The sequence below is a fragment of the Bufo bufo genome, chromosome 7, assembly GCF_905171765.1.
Source record: "Bufo bufo chromosome 7, aBufBuf1.1, whole genome shotgun sequence".
In the NCBI taxonomy this organism is placed as follows: Eukaryota; Metazoa; Chordata; class Amphibia; order Anura; family Bufonidae; genus Bufo; species Bufo bufo.
In genome coordinates this window covers 212,587,967-212,606,576 of record NC_053395.1, presented here as the reverse complement: position 1 = coordinate 212,606,576, position 18,610 = coordinate 212,587,967, and the positions used below count along the sequence as shown (strand labels likewise).

General features: G+C 37.1%; 1 protein-coding gene across 1 annotated transcript in view; it reads right to left on the bottom strand.

Moving 5' to 3' along the window:
• Window positions 1-18,610, bottom strand: part of LRP1B (LDL receptor related protein 1B) — a 1,344,280-nt gene that overhangs the window by 191,555 nt on the left and 1,134,115 nt on the right. Inside the window, exons 62-64 of the mRNA XM_040441523.1 lie at window positions 12,591-12,779; window positions 9,288-9,436; window positions 1,195-1,288 (exon numbers count right to left, since the gene is read on the bottom strand). Of these exons, the coding sequence (XP_040297457.1) occupies window positions 1,195-1,288; window positions 9,288-9,436; window positions 12,591-12,779 (432 nt within the window). The remainder of the gene's footprint in view (window positions 1-1,194; window positions 1,289-9,287; window positions 9,437-12,590; window positions 12,780-18,610) is intronic.

The following is an 18,610-nucleotide window of genomic DNA, read 5'->3' as shown; positions in this document are numbered from 1 at the left end:
TGAGACCCCAACCAAACTCTAGAAAAAGGGGAGAGAAGCGCTTGCTTAGCGCATTCTCTCTTCTCAATGCAGGACAGGGGGCGAGACGGACTCAATAGAAGGTCTCTGGGCCCATCTCACTCTCTCGCGTCTTGTGCAGCGAGAAGAGAGAGTGCACTAAGCGAGCGCTTAGTGCACTCATTCAAAAATGTTTGATATATCCTTTAATATATCAAAAGATTACTGAATGTACAGTGCTACTTTAAGGACCTGTGCAGTTATATAGTGTCTCCAAAATATTACTTGATACCTCGGTTACCTCCATATGAAATTCATAACAAAACAGATCTATAATATGGCTGAACATTTTAGCCAGTTAGTATTATAGGAAGTATACAGTCAAGTGTTCTATACCTTATATATTCAGCTCCATTCAGATTCCATACCATACATTTAAGGTTCTGTTGCTCATGGTGCCGACATGAGCAACAGGATAGAAATGTTCTGCCTATAACCTAATGAACAAGCGAAACGCTCGTTCATCAGGTGATCTGCAGCACATTTACACAGCCAGATGATCGGTCGTTCGCAGGAAGATAATCTGGATGATTATTGGTGCGTCTAAATCCACCTTTACCCGCAATGTGGCTAAAATGCTCTAAGTTTCAGCCCCATTGTTGTGGTCCATGTGATAGTATGAATGTTTAGTTGGGTGTGGAAGCTTAGGTGGGTAGATGGGGTAGTGGCTGTCAGTAATGCTTTGTTGGGAAATAGGTCCTATAATGGGCCTGGTCTGTAAGCTAGAAACCCTTAAAGAGATTGTCCAGGATTTTTTTTATTTATTTCCCACCACCCAGTGAGACCTTTGAAAAGATCTATACTTAGTTGCTCCATGCCACTCCAAAGGACTCCATGGCCCCTGGGCTTACATCCTTGGCCTTCTGGTCCCTGCCTGTTAACTGCCCACGTGGACAAGGTCCCATGCTCCACTGCAGAGATTAACTGGTCTCAGTGGTGATGTGTCTCGAAGTGACACATGACCTAGTAGTGATGTGCAACTTGAGGACACATTACCACAGAGCCTAGTCAGTGGCTGTAGTCAGCAGCTGCGGATTTGACAACACCCATGCAGAACACGGTGAAAACCTCTTGGTAAACACATTGGGAAATAGTAAGTGTTTGGTATAAAAAATCTAGAAAAAAAAAAAAACTTACGACATTCAGGAGGCTCATCGGATCCATCTCCACAGTCATCTACTGTGTCGCATTTCCACCAAAATGGAATACATTTATCTGTATTGCAGCGGAACTGAAAGAAAATAACCTTCCATTAATGATTTAATGAAAGCTTTGCCGTGATGAATGATTATTGTTGAAGATTTATAATTCTGTTTCCAGTTAAGTTATGGCCTGTTTAATATGATAGATGTTTTTGCATGGAGCGGTGGAATTATTCGAGTGTTTCAAAGCCTTGGTTTCTTTGAAGTTCCTTACAGAACATTTTCATTGAATCTCAGTGTGACAGACGTTCCATAGTTAGCTAAACCTGTTATAAGCTTTGGAAAGTAAATCTGTTACTTTTCTATGCTAGCTGGGATGAATGTGTCAAAAAAACAAAAACAATCGTCTATGAGTCCAAAATGAAACGAGCAACATCTATCGCCTGGTACTCAATCAGCTGTATTGCTTATGTAAATCCATGCATGACGGGTACGAATGTCTGGAAGTTGTAGGAAGTAGTCAACCATACATTTGTAATTCAAAGCCTTAATCCAGATGTCCCACATTTCATACAGTATTCAGAAGGAAATAATTGCAAGGCTTTTTGTGGTAATGAACCTCTGGCGTCTACAGATCCAATAATTCTTGAGATTTCTTTTGCACTGGACTTTGCAGTTACTGAACTCCTTGAGAACTGACTCCAGAGATTTCTTGTCTAGAGATTTTTAAGGAGACTTTAAGTGGTTTTTCCGGGACCCAGTGGGTCCTGCAAGCCCACCATAATTACACATAATTTGCCTGTAGAAGAAAGTTTGTAATATACTGACTGACATTAAGTTGTGGGGATCAGCTTCTTAGGAACCCATTGACGTGACGCTGCTCATCTGAAAATCTTGCTGTTTTTGACATCATGTCCTTTACCAGGTTTCTGTCCTGGCCTATGAAAAGAATGTCAGTTCTGCAGCCCAGGACAAAGAAGGTGCTATGAACCTGAACTGTTCCTCTCCCTTGCACATGCACAAATTAAACCCATCTGTGCAAGTGCCAGGGAGAAGAATACTTCTGGCACCATATTTCCCAAGCTGTAAAGTGATGTCCTGCCCATAGTCCAGGTAAAGGAAGTTACATTGCTGGAATGACATTGCTAGGATTTTCAGTAGAGGAACATCACATGACCAGTTTCCCAAGTGGCGATCCATGCAACTTCAGGATGATTCAGTGATTACCACGGTGCCAAAGAAGATAGTTCCAATAGGGTTTCTGGGCATTAAGGCTGGCCATATACACTACTTTGACTGGACAGGCTGACTGTCAGAAGTGTCTGCTTAAGTCCTCTGTCCTTGGTTCTGTTTGGCCTTGGTTGGCTTCAGAAGTCACATTATTAAAGTCAATGACCTAACAATGTCTCTTTCGAGTGAGGTTGTGAGAGGCTAGTTTATGACAATTCCCCTAAATAAGGTCAAGTGAAGCCAACAGCAAAGACAGGAATTTCATCATGTAGAGACTCTACCTAAATTCAATTTTAGAGAAATCTGAGAGGAAGAATTATTGTAGTTTGAGTAGTACCACCCCTTGTCACTATTTCTGAAGGAAATGTCACCCTAGCTGAAGATCCTTTACAGTAAAAGTAGTGGGACTGTTGGACTCTCCAACATATGATTGCAATGGTCAGATATTTTTCTTAAAAATAATACAGGCTTTTTGTATTAAATTACTAGAAATGATGTGTGATTCACCCAGCAACAAATTCTGATTGCCATAATGGAATAAAAAAAATATCCGCCCTCCCCACCTCACGGGTTGACCTCCTCTGAATAAACAATGTAGGATTATGGGTTAGACTTGAAGGACCTGTGTCTCTTTCAACCTTATGAAAAATGTAACTATTTGTAAGTATTTGGTTTCTATGTATAAACTTCCTGACTACCACAAACTTTTAAAGGGCCTGTCTGGCCTCATACTCCTAGAACTAGTCTATATAACAACCTGAGGGGGTGGTTTGGACACTTTTCTAGGTCATACAGTTTCACCTATTCTCTCAAGCCATGCACTATGCTAAACACAGCATATCATTTTTGAATAGAGAATTCCTTCAAGAAATAATAATATTAAAGGGCCTTTTCAAATTCAAATCTTGTTTGTGTCTATTTTCTCTGTTTGTAAGCTGATCGTGGTTGGTCCTAAGACTAACTCTCTAAACACAATCTTCTTAAGTATCTTCATTAGCCCCAAAAGGGATGTCTGAGGTAAACCCCTTTATATTCCTGATTTTATTTTTTTATTTTTTATGGGAAATAACTGCTTCATTCATAGTAGCACAATACTTTATATCCCATATAGCATTCAGACTATTAACTTTCTGAAAAACCTCATCTCATCTGCTTGGAAGTTCTGGCTATCATTGCTGACCAGAGAATTAGATAAATTATTTCTGCTGACAACATCTGGTCAACAAAGAAGCAGCGCCGGTTGTTTCAATTACCTATCGACAGTAAATAGAGGAAGAGCATTACAACTGCAGGTGAATGATTAGCTTGTGTCTCTTATCAGACTTCCTAATGTGTTTGTAAAGTGTTGGTAGATATGTTGGGAATAATATGTGCCTGTACATCGAGCTTTATGGATGCGGATAGCCAGTTAATCCAGACTTGACAATAGACGAATAATGCATTTTAGCAATTAAGCAATTCAGAAGAGAGTGGAGGATGTTTTTATGGTGTGGCGGTGCAATTCTCCAACAAGCTCAAAAAGTAATTATGTTTAATTGTACAAAATTTATTATGGGCACATCAAAGTTTATAAAGTTTATGGAGAGCAACCATTTCGAGAAACGACACAGGCCAGTAGAAAAAGCGATAAATATAAACTGTATTATGTAGTATTATACAGAATGTTTTATCTGTATCATGTAAAAAGTAATAATCTGTATTATATAGTATGTGTAGTATTATATAGTATATTGTAACTGTATATTGTAGTAACTTGTAGCTGTATTATGTAGTATATTGTAATATTATATAGTATAATGTAACTGTATATTGTAGTATCTTGTAGCTGTATTATGTAGTATATTGTAATATTATATAGTATAATGTAACTGTATATTGTAGTATCTTGTAGCTGTATTATGTAGTATATTGTAATATTATATAGTATAATGTAACTGTATATTGTAGTATCTTGTAGCTGTATTATGTAGTATATTGTAATATTATATAGTATAATGTAACTGTATATTGTAGTATCTTGAGTTTTAGTATATTATAGCTGCATTATTTAGTATTTTGTAGTATCTTGTAGCTGTATTATGTAGTATATTGTATTATTTTGTATCTGTATTATATAGTATATTGTATCTGCATTATATAGTATAATGTAACTGTATTATGTAGTATTATATAGCATCTTGTAGCTGTATTATGTAGTATATTGTAGTATTTTGAATTTGTATTATATAGTATATTGTAGCTGTAGTATATTGTAGATTTATTTCATAGTATATTGTAACTGTATTATGTAGTATTATATAGCATCTTGTAGCTGTGTTTTGTAGTAAATTGTAGTATTTTGTATCTGTATTATATAGTATAATGTATCTGTATTATGTAGTATATTGTAGCTGTATTATGTAGTATATTGTAGCTGTATTATGTAGTATATTGTAGTATTTTGTATCTGTATAATATAATATATTGTAGATGTATTATGTAGTATTATATAGCATCTTGTAGCTGTAATATGTAGTATATTGTAGTATATTGTAGCTGTATTATGTAGTATTATATAGCATCTTGTAGCTGTATTATGTAGTATATTGTAGTATATTGTAGCTGTATTATGTAGCATGTTGTAGCTGTATTATGAAGTATGACATATTACTTCTAAGCCACTGTGTGTCTGTGTGTGATTTATAAAATTTCCCAGAAAAATATGGAGAGTTCTTGCAGTCAGTCTGACCAATGTCTTGTGATGCTAAGACTGCAATGTAAAATAATTCCCGGGTATTCTCAAGCTGTGTTTTATATGTTGGAACAATGGATTAATAGGAGGCTGACCCTGTTTATTCTCATACTTCTCAGCTAATGACATTGTGGTTTTCAAGATGCAGATTGGTTGAACTGGTAATCATCAAACAATTTATTGCCACGAGGAATCAGTTGTAATTGCTATTTAAGGACACACCCAAATTATAACTTTCTACAAGCTTTGAGATGAAAAGAATATAATGTGCCAAACACTGGAATCTATGGGACCTCTGCCTCTGATTTTCTACTGGGGCATGTGGAGGTGCTTTTCTGTTTGATCTATGGAGAATTTCTTCAAACAGAGCATATTTAGTAATCTGATGATGTATGGGAGCATCACAGAGTACCATAAGAAATGCCTACCAAAATTGGAGACCTACAGTGGTGCAATATAGCCCACAATCTGCTTTTAATGCTTAAAAAAGGCTCCACCCAACTCGTATAAGGCTATGGATATAAGCTCTAAATAAATTTGTACAGCTCAACATCTGGGGACTATAGGGACTTTTTGAAGACAATAGGTTTTTTTTATTTTATTTTTTATTTAAGGCCTTACTGTAAACCACATTCTTCTATGGGGTCTTAATGTAGAAAATAACTTCTGTTGGTACTTACTGTGGACAAAGTTTCAAAATCAGCATTTTTAATCTCCATAGTCACAAAGGTACAAACAAGATAAGCATATCAAACATGCCCTGGAAGAAGCCGAAGGTGGCAAAACCAGGGTCGGACTGAAAAACAGTGTCTCGAATGTTTGATATACTTATCTTGTATCTTATCTTACCTTTATGAGTATGGAGATTAAAAATGCCGATTTTTAAACTTTCCCTATGGTCTGCACTATTTATCCCTCTCTTTGTGTCATCTAGTCCTGCGATTGCGGTCTGAAATTGACGTGTTTGTTGGTTTTTGAAACCTGCCTGGAGGACATTGCAGATATTTTCAATATTGAGGAGTGGACTTTTACAAGGCTATCATTGGTTTCTACTGTAAGGAAGACCTATTTACACTTGTATCCCAGGTTGGGTAGTGGTGAGTGACAATTGGACACATGCTAATTCTAGATATACATCTGTGTTGGACTTACCCTCTGATCTCTGGTTTTCACCAGCTGGATACTCTTTGATACTCTCTATACTGCTTTGTAACTATAAGAAACTGGCCAACCCTTGTAAACCTCCTCCATGATTTGCATTTCCTCTAACACCCGGTTTTCAAGCTGGGCATGACCAGCTGAGGATATTCTCAGTCAATGTTGACTAGGACATGTGCAGGGATGTGAGGCACCATATCGAACTTATATGTCATGTATTGGAGAAAAAACTCCCGTGGATGTACAGCACAGGCCCATATTATATGTAGGAGTGACATATTATGGTCCCATACAACACAGGCCCTTAGGGTGTAGCCTGGGGATAGACTTGAATGTTATAGGAAGGACTCTTATCCATTTAACTTTCAGACAAAGCCTGGGAGTTTAAGACAAATTGTCAGAAACTGGATAAAACCTTTTCATCTCCGATTTTATTATTCATTATTTGAGTTTATTTCTGCTGAATTCACATTTTGGATGTGATTATCCTTTAAGGGAATTAGTAATGAAAAAGCGAAGAGACACCTGCTTGAAGGATTCAGCCGCTGAGTGAAAATTATTCTGTAACTGCAAAAATTGATTCTAAGCAGCGGTACAGTATATTATGGTACCAGAGAATTAGATCCAGGACTGAATACATAAAATATTTATCCAATTTTAATGAACTTTTACGAATTTGCACATTATAATGTAATAAGTTATCTTAATTCTTTTTTTTTTCCTGTTTTTTTTTTTTTTTAGCACAGAGGAAAATAAGTCTCCTCCAGCTAATAAAAATGTGCAAGTTATTTTATTCCCTTGTAAACGTTTATATGAAGGAGGCAAGGCTAAGATACAACCATCAGTCCATGAATATATTTTCTTCCCTTGGGAATTCAATTTATCAACCTGAAAAACTTAACCCAAACAGAATGCTACTCTGCTTGTTAACCCTTTGCTTTCTCCTATCTCTAGGTGTAAATGAGATGTTTAAATTGAGAACTGCCTTGAGCAAAGGGTTTTAAATGCTAGACGTTCTCTTCTTGCATTTTGCTCACTGCCATAACGTCACTGGCTTCCAGCTAAGTCAGGGGAGATAGAAGAATGCAAGGAAGATGTGATCTGTGCGCTGTACAGAGCACCTGTTAACCACACATTTTTTATCATGCTGTGCGACTGCTTCTTACACATCCTATTTACAGCAAGGTAAGGCCTAGTTCACAAAGTAATTTGATCAGTGATTTCCATCAGTGACTGTGAACCAAAACCAGAAGCAGAGGCTACAGATAGAGAGATATGGTATGATAGAAAGATTTGTACTTGTTCTGTGTTTCTGACCCGCACCTGGTTTTGGCTCACAAATCACTGATGGAATTCACTGACCAAATCACTTAAGTGGGAACGAGGTCAAATATTGAAGTGTGCAACATATGTTTTTGCTCTTTATTTGCAAGAATATAACTATTATAATACTACCACATATGCACAAGAATATAACTACTGTAATACTGCCTCCTATGTACAAGAATATAACTACTATAATACTGCTCTTATGTACAATAATAGAACTACTATAATACTGCTCCTATGTACAAGAATATAACTACTATAATACTGCTCCTATGTACAAGAATATAACTACTATAATACTGCTCTTATGTATAAGAATATAACTACTATAATACTGCCTCCTATGTACAAGAATATAACTACTATAATGCTGCTCCTATGTACAAGAATATAACTACTATAATACTGATCCTATGTACAAGAATATAACTACTATAATACTGCTCCTATGTACAAGAATATAACTACTATAATACTGCCTCCTATGTACAAGAATATAACTACTATAATACTGCTCCTATGTACAAAAATATAACTACTATAATACTTCTATGTACAAGAATATAACTACTATAATACTGCCTCCTATGTACAAGAATATAACTATTATAATACTGCTTTTATGTACAAGAATATAACTACTATAATACTGCTTCTATGTACAAGAATATAACTACTATAATACTGCTCCTATGTACAAGAATATAACTACTATAATACTGCTCCTATGTACAAGAATATAACTACTATAACACTGCTCCTATGTACAGGAATATAACTACTATAATATTGCTCTTATGTACAAGAATATAACTACTATAATACTGCCTCCTATGTACAAGAATATAACTGCTATAATGCTCCTCCTATGTACAAGAATATAACTATTATAATACTGCTTTTATGTACAAGAATATAACTACTATAATACTGCTCCTATGTACAAGAATATAACTGCTATAATACTGCTACTATGTACAAGAATATAACTACTATAATACTGCTCCTATGTACAAGAATATAACTACTATAATACTGCTCCTATGTACAAGAATATAACTACTATAATACTGCTCCTATGTAAAAGAATATAACTACTATAATACTGCTCCTATGTACAAGAATATAACTACTATAATACTGCCTCCTATGTACAAGAATAAAACTACTATAATACTGCCTCCTATATACAAGGATATAACTAGTATAATACTGCTCCTATGTACAAGAATATAACTACTATAATACTGTCTCCTATGTACAAGAATATAACTACTATAATACTGCCTCCAATGTATAAGAATATAACTACTATAATACTGCTCCTATGTACAAGAATATAACTACTATAATACTGTTCCTTATATACAATAATATAACTGCTATAATACTGGCCCTTATGAAGAGGAATATAATTTCTATCATACAGCTCCTCATATACAAAAATATAAATACCATAACACTAACTTGGACAGACTGAAAGTTTTCATATCTTAGTAGCATTTCTCTTTAAAAGAATTTCATGCAGTGATAACAGGCAAATACAGAATGTTTCAGTTCAAGTGAGAACAAAGTGGGTAAAAAAAGTAGAAGACACGATAACACCTTGCACCAGCTCATTTCATCTCAGAAGAACTCACCTGACTGGCGGTACAGTTAGACAGGCATGTCTTATTATCTTCCGAGAGGTAAAAATTAGTGGGGCAGGCACAGGTGTGTGACCGGTGGGGCGATAATAGACATAAGTGACTGCAGTCTCCGTTGTTAATTTTACAAGGGTGGTCAGGCACTACAAAGACAATGGCATAATACATCATATTTCCACGCATATAAAGTTAATTGAATTCTTTAATAAGACACTTTAAACAGAAGAAGGAACCTAATAAAAAAATTACACGGAATGCATTATGACAAGGACATGTATCCAGTCGTTAATAAAATGGTTGCTATGGCACTGGGATAACAGAGCGCTACTCGCACACTACATAAAAAGCCATTTAGGACACCATCAAGTGAGTCAGGATGCATACAGATGAAGGTACACCTGCACGCTGCCTACATCAGGAAATGAAGGATTAGAGCTGGGTTCCACATAGCAACATGCAGAGATTTATTCACATTTAAACTGTTCATTAAAATGTCGAACTTCTGCATGAATGTTACTATTTACTTTATTTCTTCTCAAGAGAAATTTAAAGTGACAATTTAGTTGCTCTGCCTGATAATTTAGTTGCTGCTTTGGCAGATAGTACATTCAAATTAACGTCGACCTGTCACCTGCGCAGGCAGTGCAAGCATCTATTTCAGGGGTTGAACCACATTGTTGTAAGAATCCAGCCTGCTAACTTAGAAATGATTGCTTCCTATTCAGCAATGATGATACATCAATTAGATATAGCAATGACATAGATATTAATATCTGTGCAGATTGACTCTGGCCCATTTTTTTCTGTTTCAAAGCTCCAGATCCTCTGCAAGGCTATGGATACCATATGGAAAAAAAATATTTCTATATAGGTTAGTGGTTACCTTGAAAAAAAAAAAATGCTGCAGTTGTAATGCCTGTCGCGTAACAAAGGACAAGGACAGTGAGGCCCTGAACTGAACCACTCTGCTGTCCCTACCTAATTGTAGTACAAGCCCTAAGCAGCAGGACCACAACTGGTCGACAGACCCTACACTACTAATTCAGAGACGGAGAAACAAACACACAGACAGACAAACACAATAAGGCAAAGTTGACAAAAAATAGGTCAAAACCAGACAAGCTACAAGGTACCAAAATGTGAGGGTCCAAGACAAGCCGAGGTCTGAAACACAGGAAGCAATCAGGAACACAGGAACAAGGGAGAATGGAGTAAATGCTAGTGAGCCGCAAAAAACTATTACTGGCAATAGCAATAGGAAAGGACCAGCACTCACGTAAAGTAACTTTTAAGATGCTTGATTTATTTGTCACATACAAGTGAAGTGTTTCGGCACAGAGCGTGCCTTCATCAGACTGCATTCTGAAGGCACGCTCTGTGCTGAAACGCGTCACTTGTATGTGGAAAAAAAATCAAGTATCTTAAAAGCTACTTTACGTGAGTGCCAGTCCTTTCTTATTGCGGTTATCCGGGACGGCAGCCCTTGGACACGTGCACCACTACGCTACCACCCGAACCGCAGTGCCGACCGGTGATTATTACACGTACTACTGGCACAAGTCAAATACAATAGGGAGTTTAAATAGAGAGCCAGGTCCCTAGACCAGAACCTGATTGGTCCGGTGACCTGACTCTTCCATAGGTCAGCCTAACAGCAGAGCATGTAATTGAGCAGATGGGCTGTATTTCAGTCGTCTCTCCTAGCGCACAGTTGTTTCGGGGAGAAAGAAGAGCATTGCGCTTTGCAACTAAGGAAGCAGCCGTGTTGCTAGGGGATATTGCTCAGCAGTGCGACTCTCCCGACCTTGGGTGCCCAAGCTGAGGATAGTAGAGCTGGAGCCCGGACAGGTAAGTTTCTTACAGCAGTCTTCATTCCTTCATTAATTTTCAGACCCCCTGATATTCACTTTGTAACCTGCTCCTATTTTTAGACTTTTCTCATAGGGGAAGTGACTCTACCAGTAATACATACTGAATCCAGGGTACTGCTGTCTTCCCCCTGCAAACTGCCTTGTGCATGCTTTTATCTCTATCTACAGCCTGCACTCCTTGAATTCTTCACGAATTAGAATATTGCCCCTGCCGCTCATCACTACACATGGATACCGGCCGTGTGCTTTCTACATTTTGCAGAAAGGAACAGCCAGCCCCAATAGAACAGTTCTATCCTTGTCCGTAATGCGGACAATAATAGGACATGTTGTATTTTTTGTCGGAATGGCCATGCGGATATATGGAAACGGAATGCACACAGAATCATTTTTGTATTTTAATGCAGCTCCATTGAAGTGAATGGTTCCGCATACGGGCCGCAAAAAAAAAAAAAAAAATGGAACAGACACAAAATAAGTTTGTATGAGCCCTTAAAGGTGAAACTTCACTTTGAGGTTATTAAAGAGAAGCCCTAATTGGAATTACTCTTTGTTCTAGGTATCTGCACCATTAGTTACTGTTTCTTAAAGAGACACTGAAGTGAATAAAACAGCATCATCAGCAGTTATCATGACAATATCCTTTCTTTCATCTAAGGTATGTTTTTTCCTTGAGGCCTTTTCTTAGTTTAGGCTGTATGAATAATCCAGGAAAAATTACAGAACCTTTGTGTAGGAACACCGTTGACTGTAATTGACACCATTCCACTCCTTTAGTTAAGCTCTGTCCCGTACAGACCTGGAACAACGGGACAGGCGTAACGTTTCCAGACACTTGTCTACCAGGCACTAACTCAAATCTAAGGTGGTTACTTAATTTCTCCCAATAAGAAAACTAAGTGAAGGAATAGATCTTCCTCTGATGGAAGAGCTTCTCAGGCCATAAGCTTTTTAATGCAATGCAGGAGTAGCGCCCATGTATTATTGGTAGATAACATCCAAACATAGTACTAAAATTAATACTTTGTTCTAGGTATCATGGCATTTTTTGTTCTGAGACAGGTTTGATAGATAGAGAAGACCGTCTATGGCACTCCCTCATACACATTACGTATGTAACCAAGCCAAGTACTTGGACTCAATTTCATATCTATGTTATGACATTTGTCTACATCTAACTGTTCAACAATTTTTGTGATATTTTAGAAATTCCAGAAAACACCTTCAAAATAACTTTGATTTTGTTTCTAACTTACTTCTAAATATTTCCCCAGGGTCGAAGGCTCAAGGAGATATTGCAAACATTGTTTCCAAAACTGGATAATTACCATGGAACATAGGAACGGTTTGAAAGAAGCAAGTTTGAATCTTACAATAAATATTCAAATGACACATTGTATACAATGTAAATTAAAGTAACAATCACCGTCAGGCTGCCGATAAGCATGGTATACTTCAATATCTGATATGGTATGCCAAGAGTTAAGCAGTATTGTCTTGTTTGCTCCTGAGGTTTTGTGGGCTCGGCTCAGAGACTTGGTTTTGCCGTCCGTCCAGTAGATGTAGTCTTCAAACAATGTTAATGCTATCACACCCTGGACCTCTTGGATGGGTACTATAATACAAAATGATAAGATTAATGTAGGAGGCAACTAACTAAAATATTAAATAGTGAAAAGTCAAATAGATGCAACGTTGTTTGAATAATAACAGCGACAATCTCTTAGGATCATTGACTTCTTTATGTTGGTAGTTAATGTTAACCAGGATTAAATGCAAAACTTCACCCTGCTGCTTATAGGCTGTGTGCGGCCAACCACCAGGAAGAAAATGATCCACTTTAGCTAACAAGCACATTACCTGAATTACAACCTGCAAAACAAATGGCGAGTTAAATATTTAATAGATGCTTTGGATTTTCATGTAGAATTCATTGTAGACCCTGAACGTTCTTTTAACAAATTTCTCACCACGTCAATGATATAGTACCACTTCAGATATGGTTGTAGTACAGTGCTTGACATTAACACTAGAGATGAGCAAATTTCTTGAATTCATTTTGGGTCTGACTCTTAAGAACTGGTCATCAGATTTGATTTGGTCCTCCAAATACATTTGACCCAGATCGAAAGTGCCCCTATTCCCTTGGAAAGTCATTTATGACACTCAAATCAATTTTCGGTGGCAGTTGTCTTTTTCTCCGTTTTTTGACCCGTAAACAGTGGCCACTATTTTGGGTGATTCGTCCGAAAGCAATTAACAAAGTTTAGGATTTGTTAGAATCCAGATTTTTTTTACCAGTTGGCTACAAATTTGATTTGTTTAGAATCAATTCGCTCATCCGTAATCAACCCTGTTTGTAATCAATGTTTTTGAATCTTAAAAATGGCATCCCTTTATTAAACTTGTGTACTTTTTCTCTAAATGTTATAGAATAGTGCTTTGTTGGAGGTTTTTCCCCCTCAAATTTTATTTAAAATAATTGATTTAAATAACTTGTTTCATTAAAGGGATTGTCCCATCTCATTGTTACTAAGAAGGGGGTCGGTGCTCCGCAGTTTCAGTAACTCCTATCGCAGAGCTAAGGAAACTCAGTAACACAGTAATCTATTTTCTACAATGAAATAATCACATGAATGCTTATTCCAGGTCATTGCACAGTGATATCGCCCTGTGTAAATGGGCCCTTAGAAGAGTCCTTTGATCATCAGCAGATTTCAAAATGTCTTCCTGCTAGGAAACCCACAATAGGCTGCAATCTATGGGAAAATACTCCTTTATAGAAACACTTTTTCTTTTTTTTTTTCATTTTACATATATTGCTAAAGGTGCATTCACATCACCGCTTAGCTTTCTGTTAGTCTGATCCGTCAGAAGAAAAGAGAGAGTAAAAAAAAACAGGATCTTGCAAAAAATAGATCCTGTTGCATCAGTTATGCATAGGATTGCATAGGACCCGTTTTTTTTTACAGAATCCAATAAAAAAAAGTATCCTGTTACATCAGATGTCATCCATTTAAGCCATTTCCGTCTGAGATCAGTTTTTTTTTTTTAAAGAAACAAAGGTACTGCTTTCAGAACTTTTTTTCCCATCTAAAAAATTTATCAAATGAATGACAACTGATTCAACAGGATCCGTTCTTTTACAGGATCCTGTTTTTTTTCCTCTCTTTCTTCTTCTGATGGATCAGAAGAACGGAAAGCTAAACGGTGATATGAACTCAATCTCACCTCCAGTATCAACTCAGTTGTATCCATAAATTTTGAACCTTTTCATTATGAAAACCTGGTCATGTGACTAGTGTTGAGCGAATCAAAGTATCCAAAGTTGACTTTGATCAGAATTTTAGGGAAAATTTGATTCGCCATGAAGTTGAATTTCCTCGTTCTTCGTGGTAGAAAATTAATTTTTCCTGAAATTGTGGTTAAAAAAAAAATACTAACCTCATCTTTTTGACCATAAGGAGGCCACTGCAGCCATCTTGATTGAAGATTAACGCCTGAAAGCCCTAATTTTTATATCTCAGATGCCATATTCAGAGATGAATGCGGCATCTGAGGGGCATCTACTTACAAAGAAATTTGTCACAAAGCAAATTTCTTTGTGAAATTCGACAAAGCAACCAAATCAAAGTTTTGTAAAATTTGCTCATCTCTACATGTGACCTCAAGTCTGACCTGCAGCCAAGAGCTTGCTCTAATGTGTAAACAGGAACTCAGTCTCTCCCCTGTGTCTGACTTCCTATGAATTACAGGATTATATCATCACCTATCAAATCCCTCTTTAAAGCTCTCTCCATCCTCCATCTTACTTTTTATATCCCTAAGATATAGGGGCACATTTATTAAGACTGGCATTTTAGACACTGGTCTAAATAAAGGCCCTGTCCTGGTGGAAGATCCGCTGCAGATATGAAGAGGTTTCTAAGCTGTCTTATATTTAGACAATTTTCTATGCCTAAAACAGGCGTAGAAAATGTTGCCGGCCCATTCCTTTCCTTGTCCCCGCCTACAATTTTAGACCTGGAATGTGCGCGGCGAAGTTGCAGGACCATCAGCGCCTGAAATACGTCTAATTAAGACGTATTTCAGTATAGTAAATGAGCCCTATAATGTCTCCTCTATGTAAAGGATCAGGAGTGGTGATATACTTTAAGTGAGTGAGTGTATACTGTGATTAGCTCCTAACTCACACTGCCTGTCTATTTCATCTGTGTGTGCTGACTCTCCAGGGTAGTTCTGTGAGGGGAACGAGAGATGACACGACAGGGAGGGCAGACAGGTTTGAGCTGCATCAAATAGGAAAACACTGAGACCCTGCAAAATGAGGGGGGCAGCAACTGTGTCACTGATCTGTGATGGCTGCCCTCTGAACTGTGAGGTGAGACTCTGCACCCAAAGCAATGCATGATGGAAAATGTAGGATTTATTAGAAAAAACATATCTGAGGGGAAGAAGCCAAGATGGCTGAAAACCCACAAATTACATGTCAAATAGAAACAGGTATGCACAAGAGCCTCTATTTTATTTTTTTAATAATTGCCCATTCTGCACTGAAAATTAACTGGGAGTGCTTCTTTAAGTGTATAATTTCCTTGCAGCACCACCACAGGGGAAATGTAGCATTACATTCACATCAATGGGTTGTCTGTTTTATGCAGGACGGGACTGGACCCCAGAATAGGTGATGTCTTTGTTACCTCTCTCTAATGTCGGAGGATTCTATGTAGAAGAATATTCTCCCTTATATTAACTTCTCCTAAAGTATATGAAACTGTTTTTTTACTAGACAACCCCTTTAAAAGGGGTACTTCAGGATTTTAGGATTGATGACCTATCCTCAGGATATGTAATTAATATCTGATCAGCGAGAACCTAACACCCTGCTGATCAGCTGTTACAGAGTAGCTCTGGCTCCAACTTGGTGCTACTTCTCTTATAAAGTATATAAAACAGATTTTTTAAAGGGCCATTCCAGAAATTTTAGATTGATAGCCCATCCTCAGGATAGGTCATTAATATCTGATTTTTGGGGGTCCAACAAGCCACACCCACACTGATCAGCTGTTACTGAGTAGTCATGGCATTGGAAATAGGTGCCGGAAGAACACAGATCCAGCTGTGTAGTGGAAGGCATTGATTACCATTTACTTCAATGTGAGCAGTGCTTCAGCTTTGAGCTCCACTACACAATGGACAGAGCTGTCCAGCTCTGGCACCACATTCCAGCACTGGAGCTACTCGGTAACATCTGAGTGGCGGTTGATTAGCCCCCTCCATTCAAATATTGATGGCTTATCTTGAGGACAGGCTGTCGATGTTAAAATCCTGGTACACCCTTTTAAAGAAATTCAATTTATAAGAGAAAAAAAATCAAAAACCTTTTTTTACTTTTTTTGTCAGAACTTTTCTTCAACGCTAAATTCACAATTTACCTTTTCAGGAACAATTTGATCAAGTCTGAACAAAGCAAAACTTTCATTACATTGAAAAAAAAACTTATATGAGATTATTAAATATCCCTGAGGTTTTATAGGGTATGAAAAATCATTTTGGACCTACTGCTGTCATGTTATAATGGAGCACCGAGACAACATAAAATATTTGGTATCATAAAATATCTCCTACTAATGACAAAAGCTCTTGTAAATCTACAATCTATAGACTAATGGAAGCTTTAACTAAAATTGGAGAAAAAGTAGAATTTTTTATTTATTTTTATTAATTGGGCTTACATTCAAAGTCGAAAGTTAATTACAAATTAAAGTTTGCAGCTAACCACAGGCATCTTGATGACAAATTAGTATTCGGATGCCAATGTTACTTGTCTAATAACAAGTTCTGACTTCCATCCAACAGTTCAAATTACTTTTCACCAGTTGACTTGTTATTCAAAGATATTCCAGGCAAATCTGTTTAAGTATTCAGGCTGAAACTTAAACATTCGAAAACATATCAATTTAAGAATATGTACTTGCCTGAAAAGCCTCTGTGGGAAATTCTTCCTTTCCTTTAGTAACTATTCTAGAAAACTAGATTTTTTTTTTAGATAAGAGTGGAAGAAAAGTTTGAAGGACAGGAATCGGCAATTAGAACAATCGAGACTTTTCAATTTAATAACCGGCAATGAGAACAATTAAAACTTTTCTATTTAATAACAGTTTACCTTTATGATGTCACTGTGATATGTAGATATACATTTACACAGTGTGATTGACAGGCGCATTAATATAATCATTATGAATAGAGTTTAATTTTTCCTGTCGTTTAAATACAAGTCTTTTGTTTTACTCTGCATTTGCATATGAATAGGTTATACATTTTATGTTAAAGAAATTCAGAAAATATTTGAAAGCATTATAACATCCGAAAGAGGAGCTAGACATTTGAGAAAACTGAGAAAGATCTACCATTCATTACTGTTCTTGACCATCATCAACCGAGGATAGAGGATAACCAACCTCACCTGATATAAATGGACCCCTGATTTAGGGAATGTATAACCACAATATGGCAAAATCATATTTTTAGCACAGCTTCACTGTATAGACTAGGACAAGGTCAACAAAGTAATCTCAGTATCATTGAAGGGATTTATTGATGGATGACAGATCTGTTTTACGACAGGACGATTATGGTGCATTTAAATGATACGAGGAACAGCTGTTTGTCAGGAAGAATGCGTTACTTCCCGACAATCATCTGCTTGTTAAGTGGAGGTGAAGGACCGCATTAACATGCAGTGATCTTATCCATAGTATGAGGATGAGTGATGGCTGCAGAGTATTGTTCCTGGGAAGCAGAGTGCTGTTTAGACAGTATGATATAGTGTCCGGAAATGATGATTGAGGTGTCCGCACCTCAGATGATTTCACCCGATGAACAAGTGTTTTGCTTGTTCATTGGTTGATCTGCATCAACTTTATACAGACGGATTATTGGGGGAACGTGCGTTCCTAATAATCGGCATTGTAAATGGGCCTTTAGAGGAGGTAGCATAACAACTCACTATACACTATACACACAGATAAGGTTTCTTGATACAACTCTCCTGCCACTCTGTGGTCAATCGGGGGGGGGGGGGGGGGGGGGGGCTTAAGATGTGCTATACTTCCTCTTTAAGGTTAAAGTATTTGATGGACATTCCCATTTATTGCCAGTTGCCACTGCCATAAAGGACACACAGTCCACTGTAGTGTCTGTACAGGTAGGAAGCTTGTGCCTCCACTATATACCCCAATCATTTTTGGGGAAAAAAATACATAAAACAAATAAAAACAAATTATTTCTCTTTTACATACCTACCATTAATTGCTGAAACTAAAATAATTTTGGAATACCTTATCTTTAAATAGATACTATGAGATGTTTGAAGAAGACCTTTCACTTCTGTAGGCATGACTGGTTTAGTAACTAAGTAGCTGTTTTGTGTTAGTGCATTTTTTT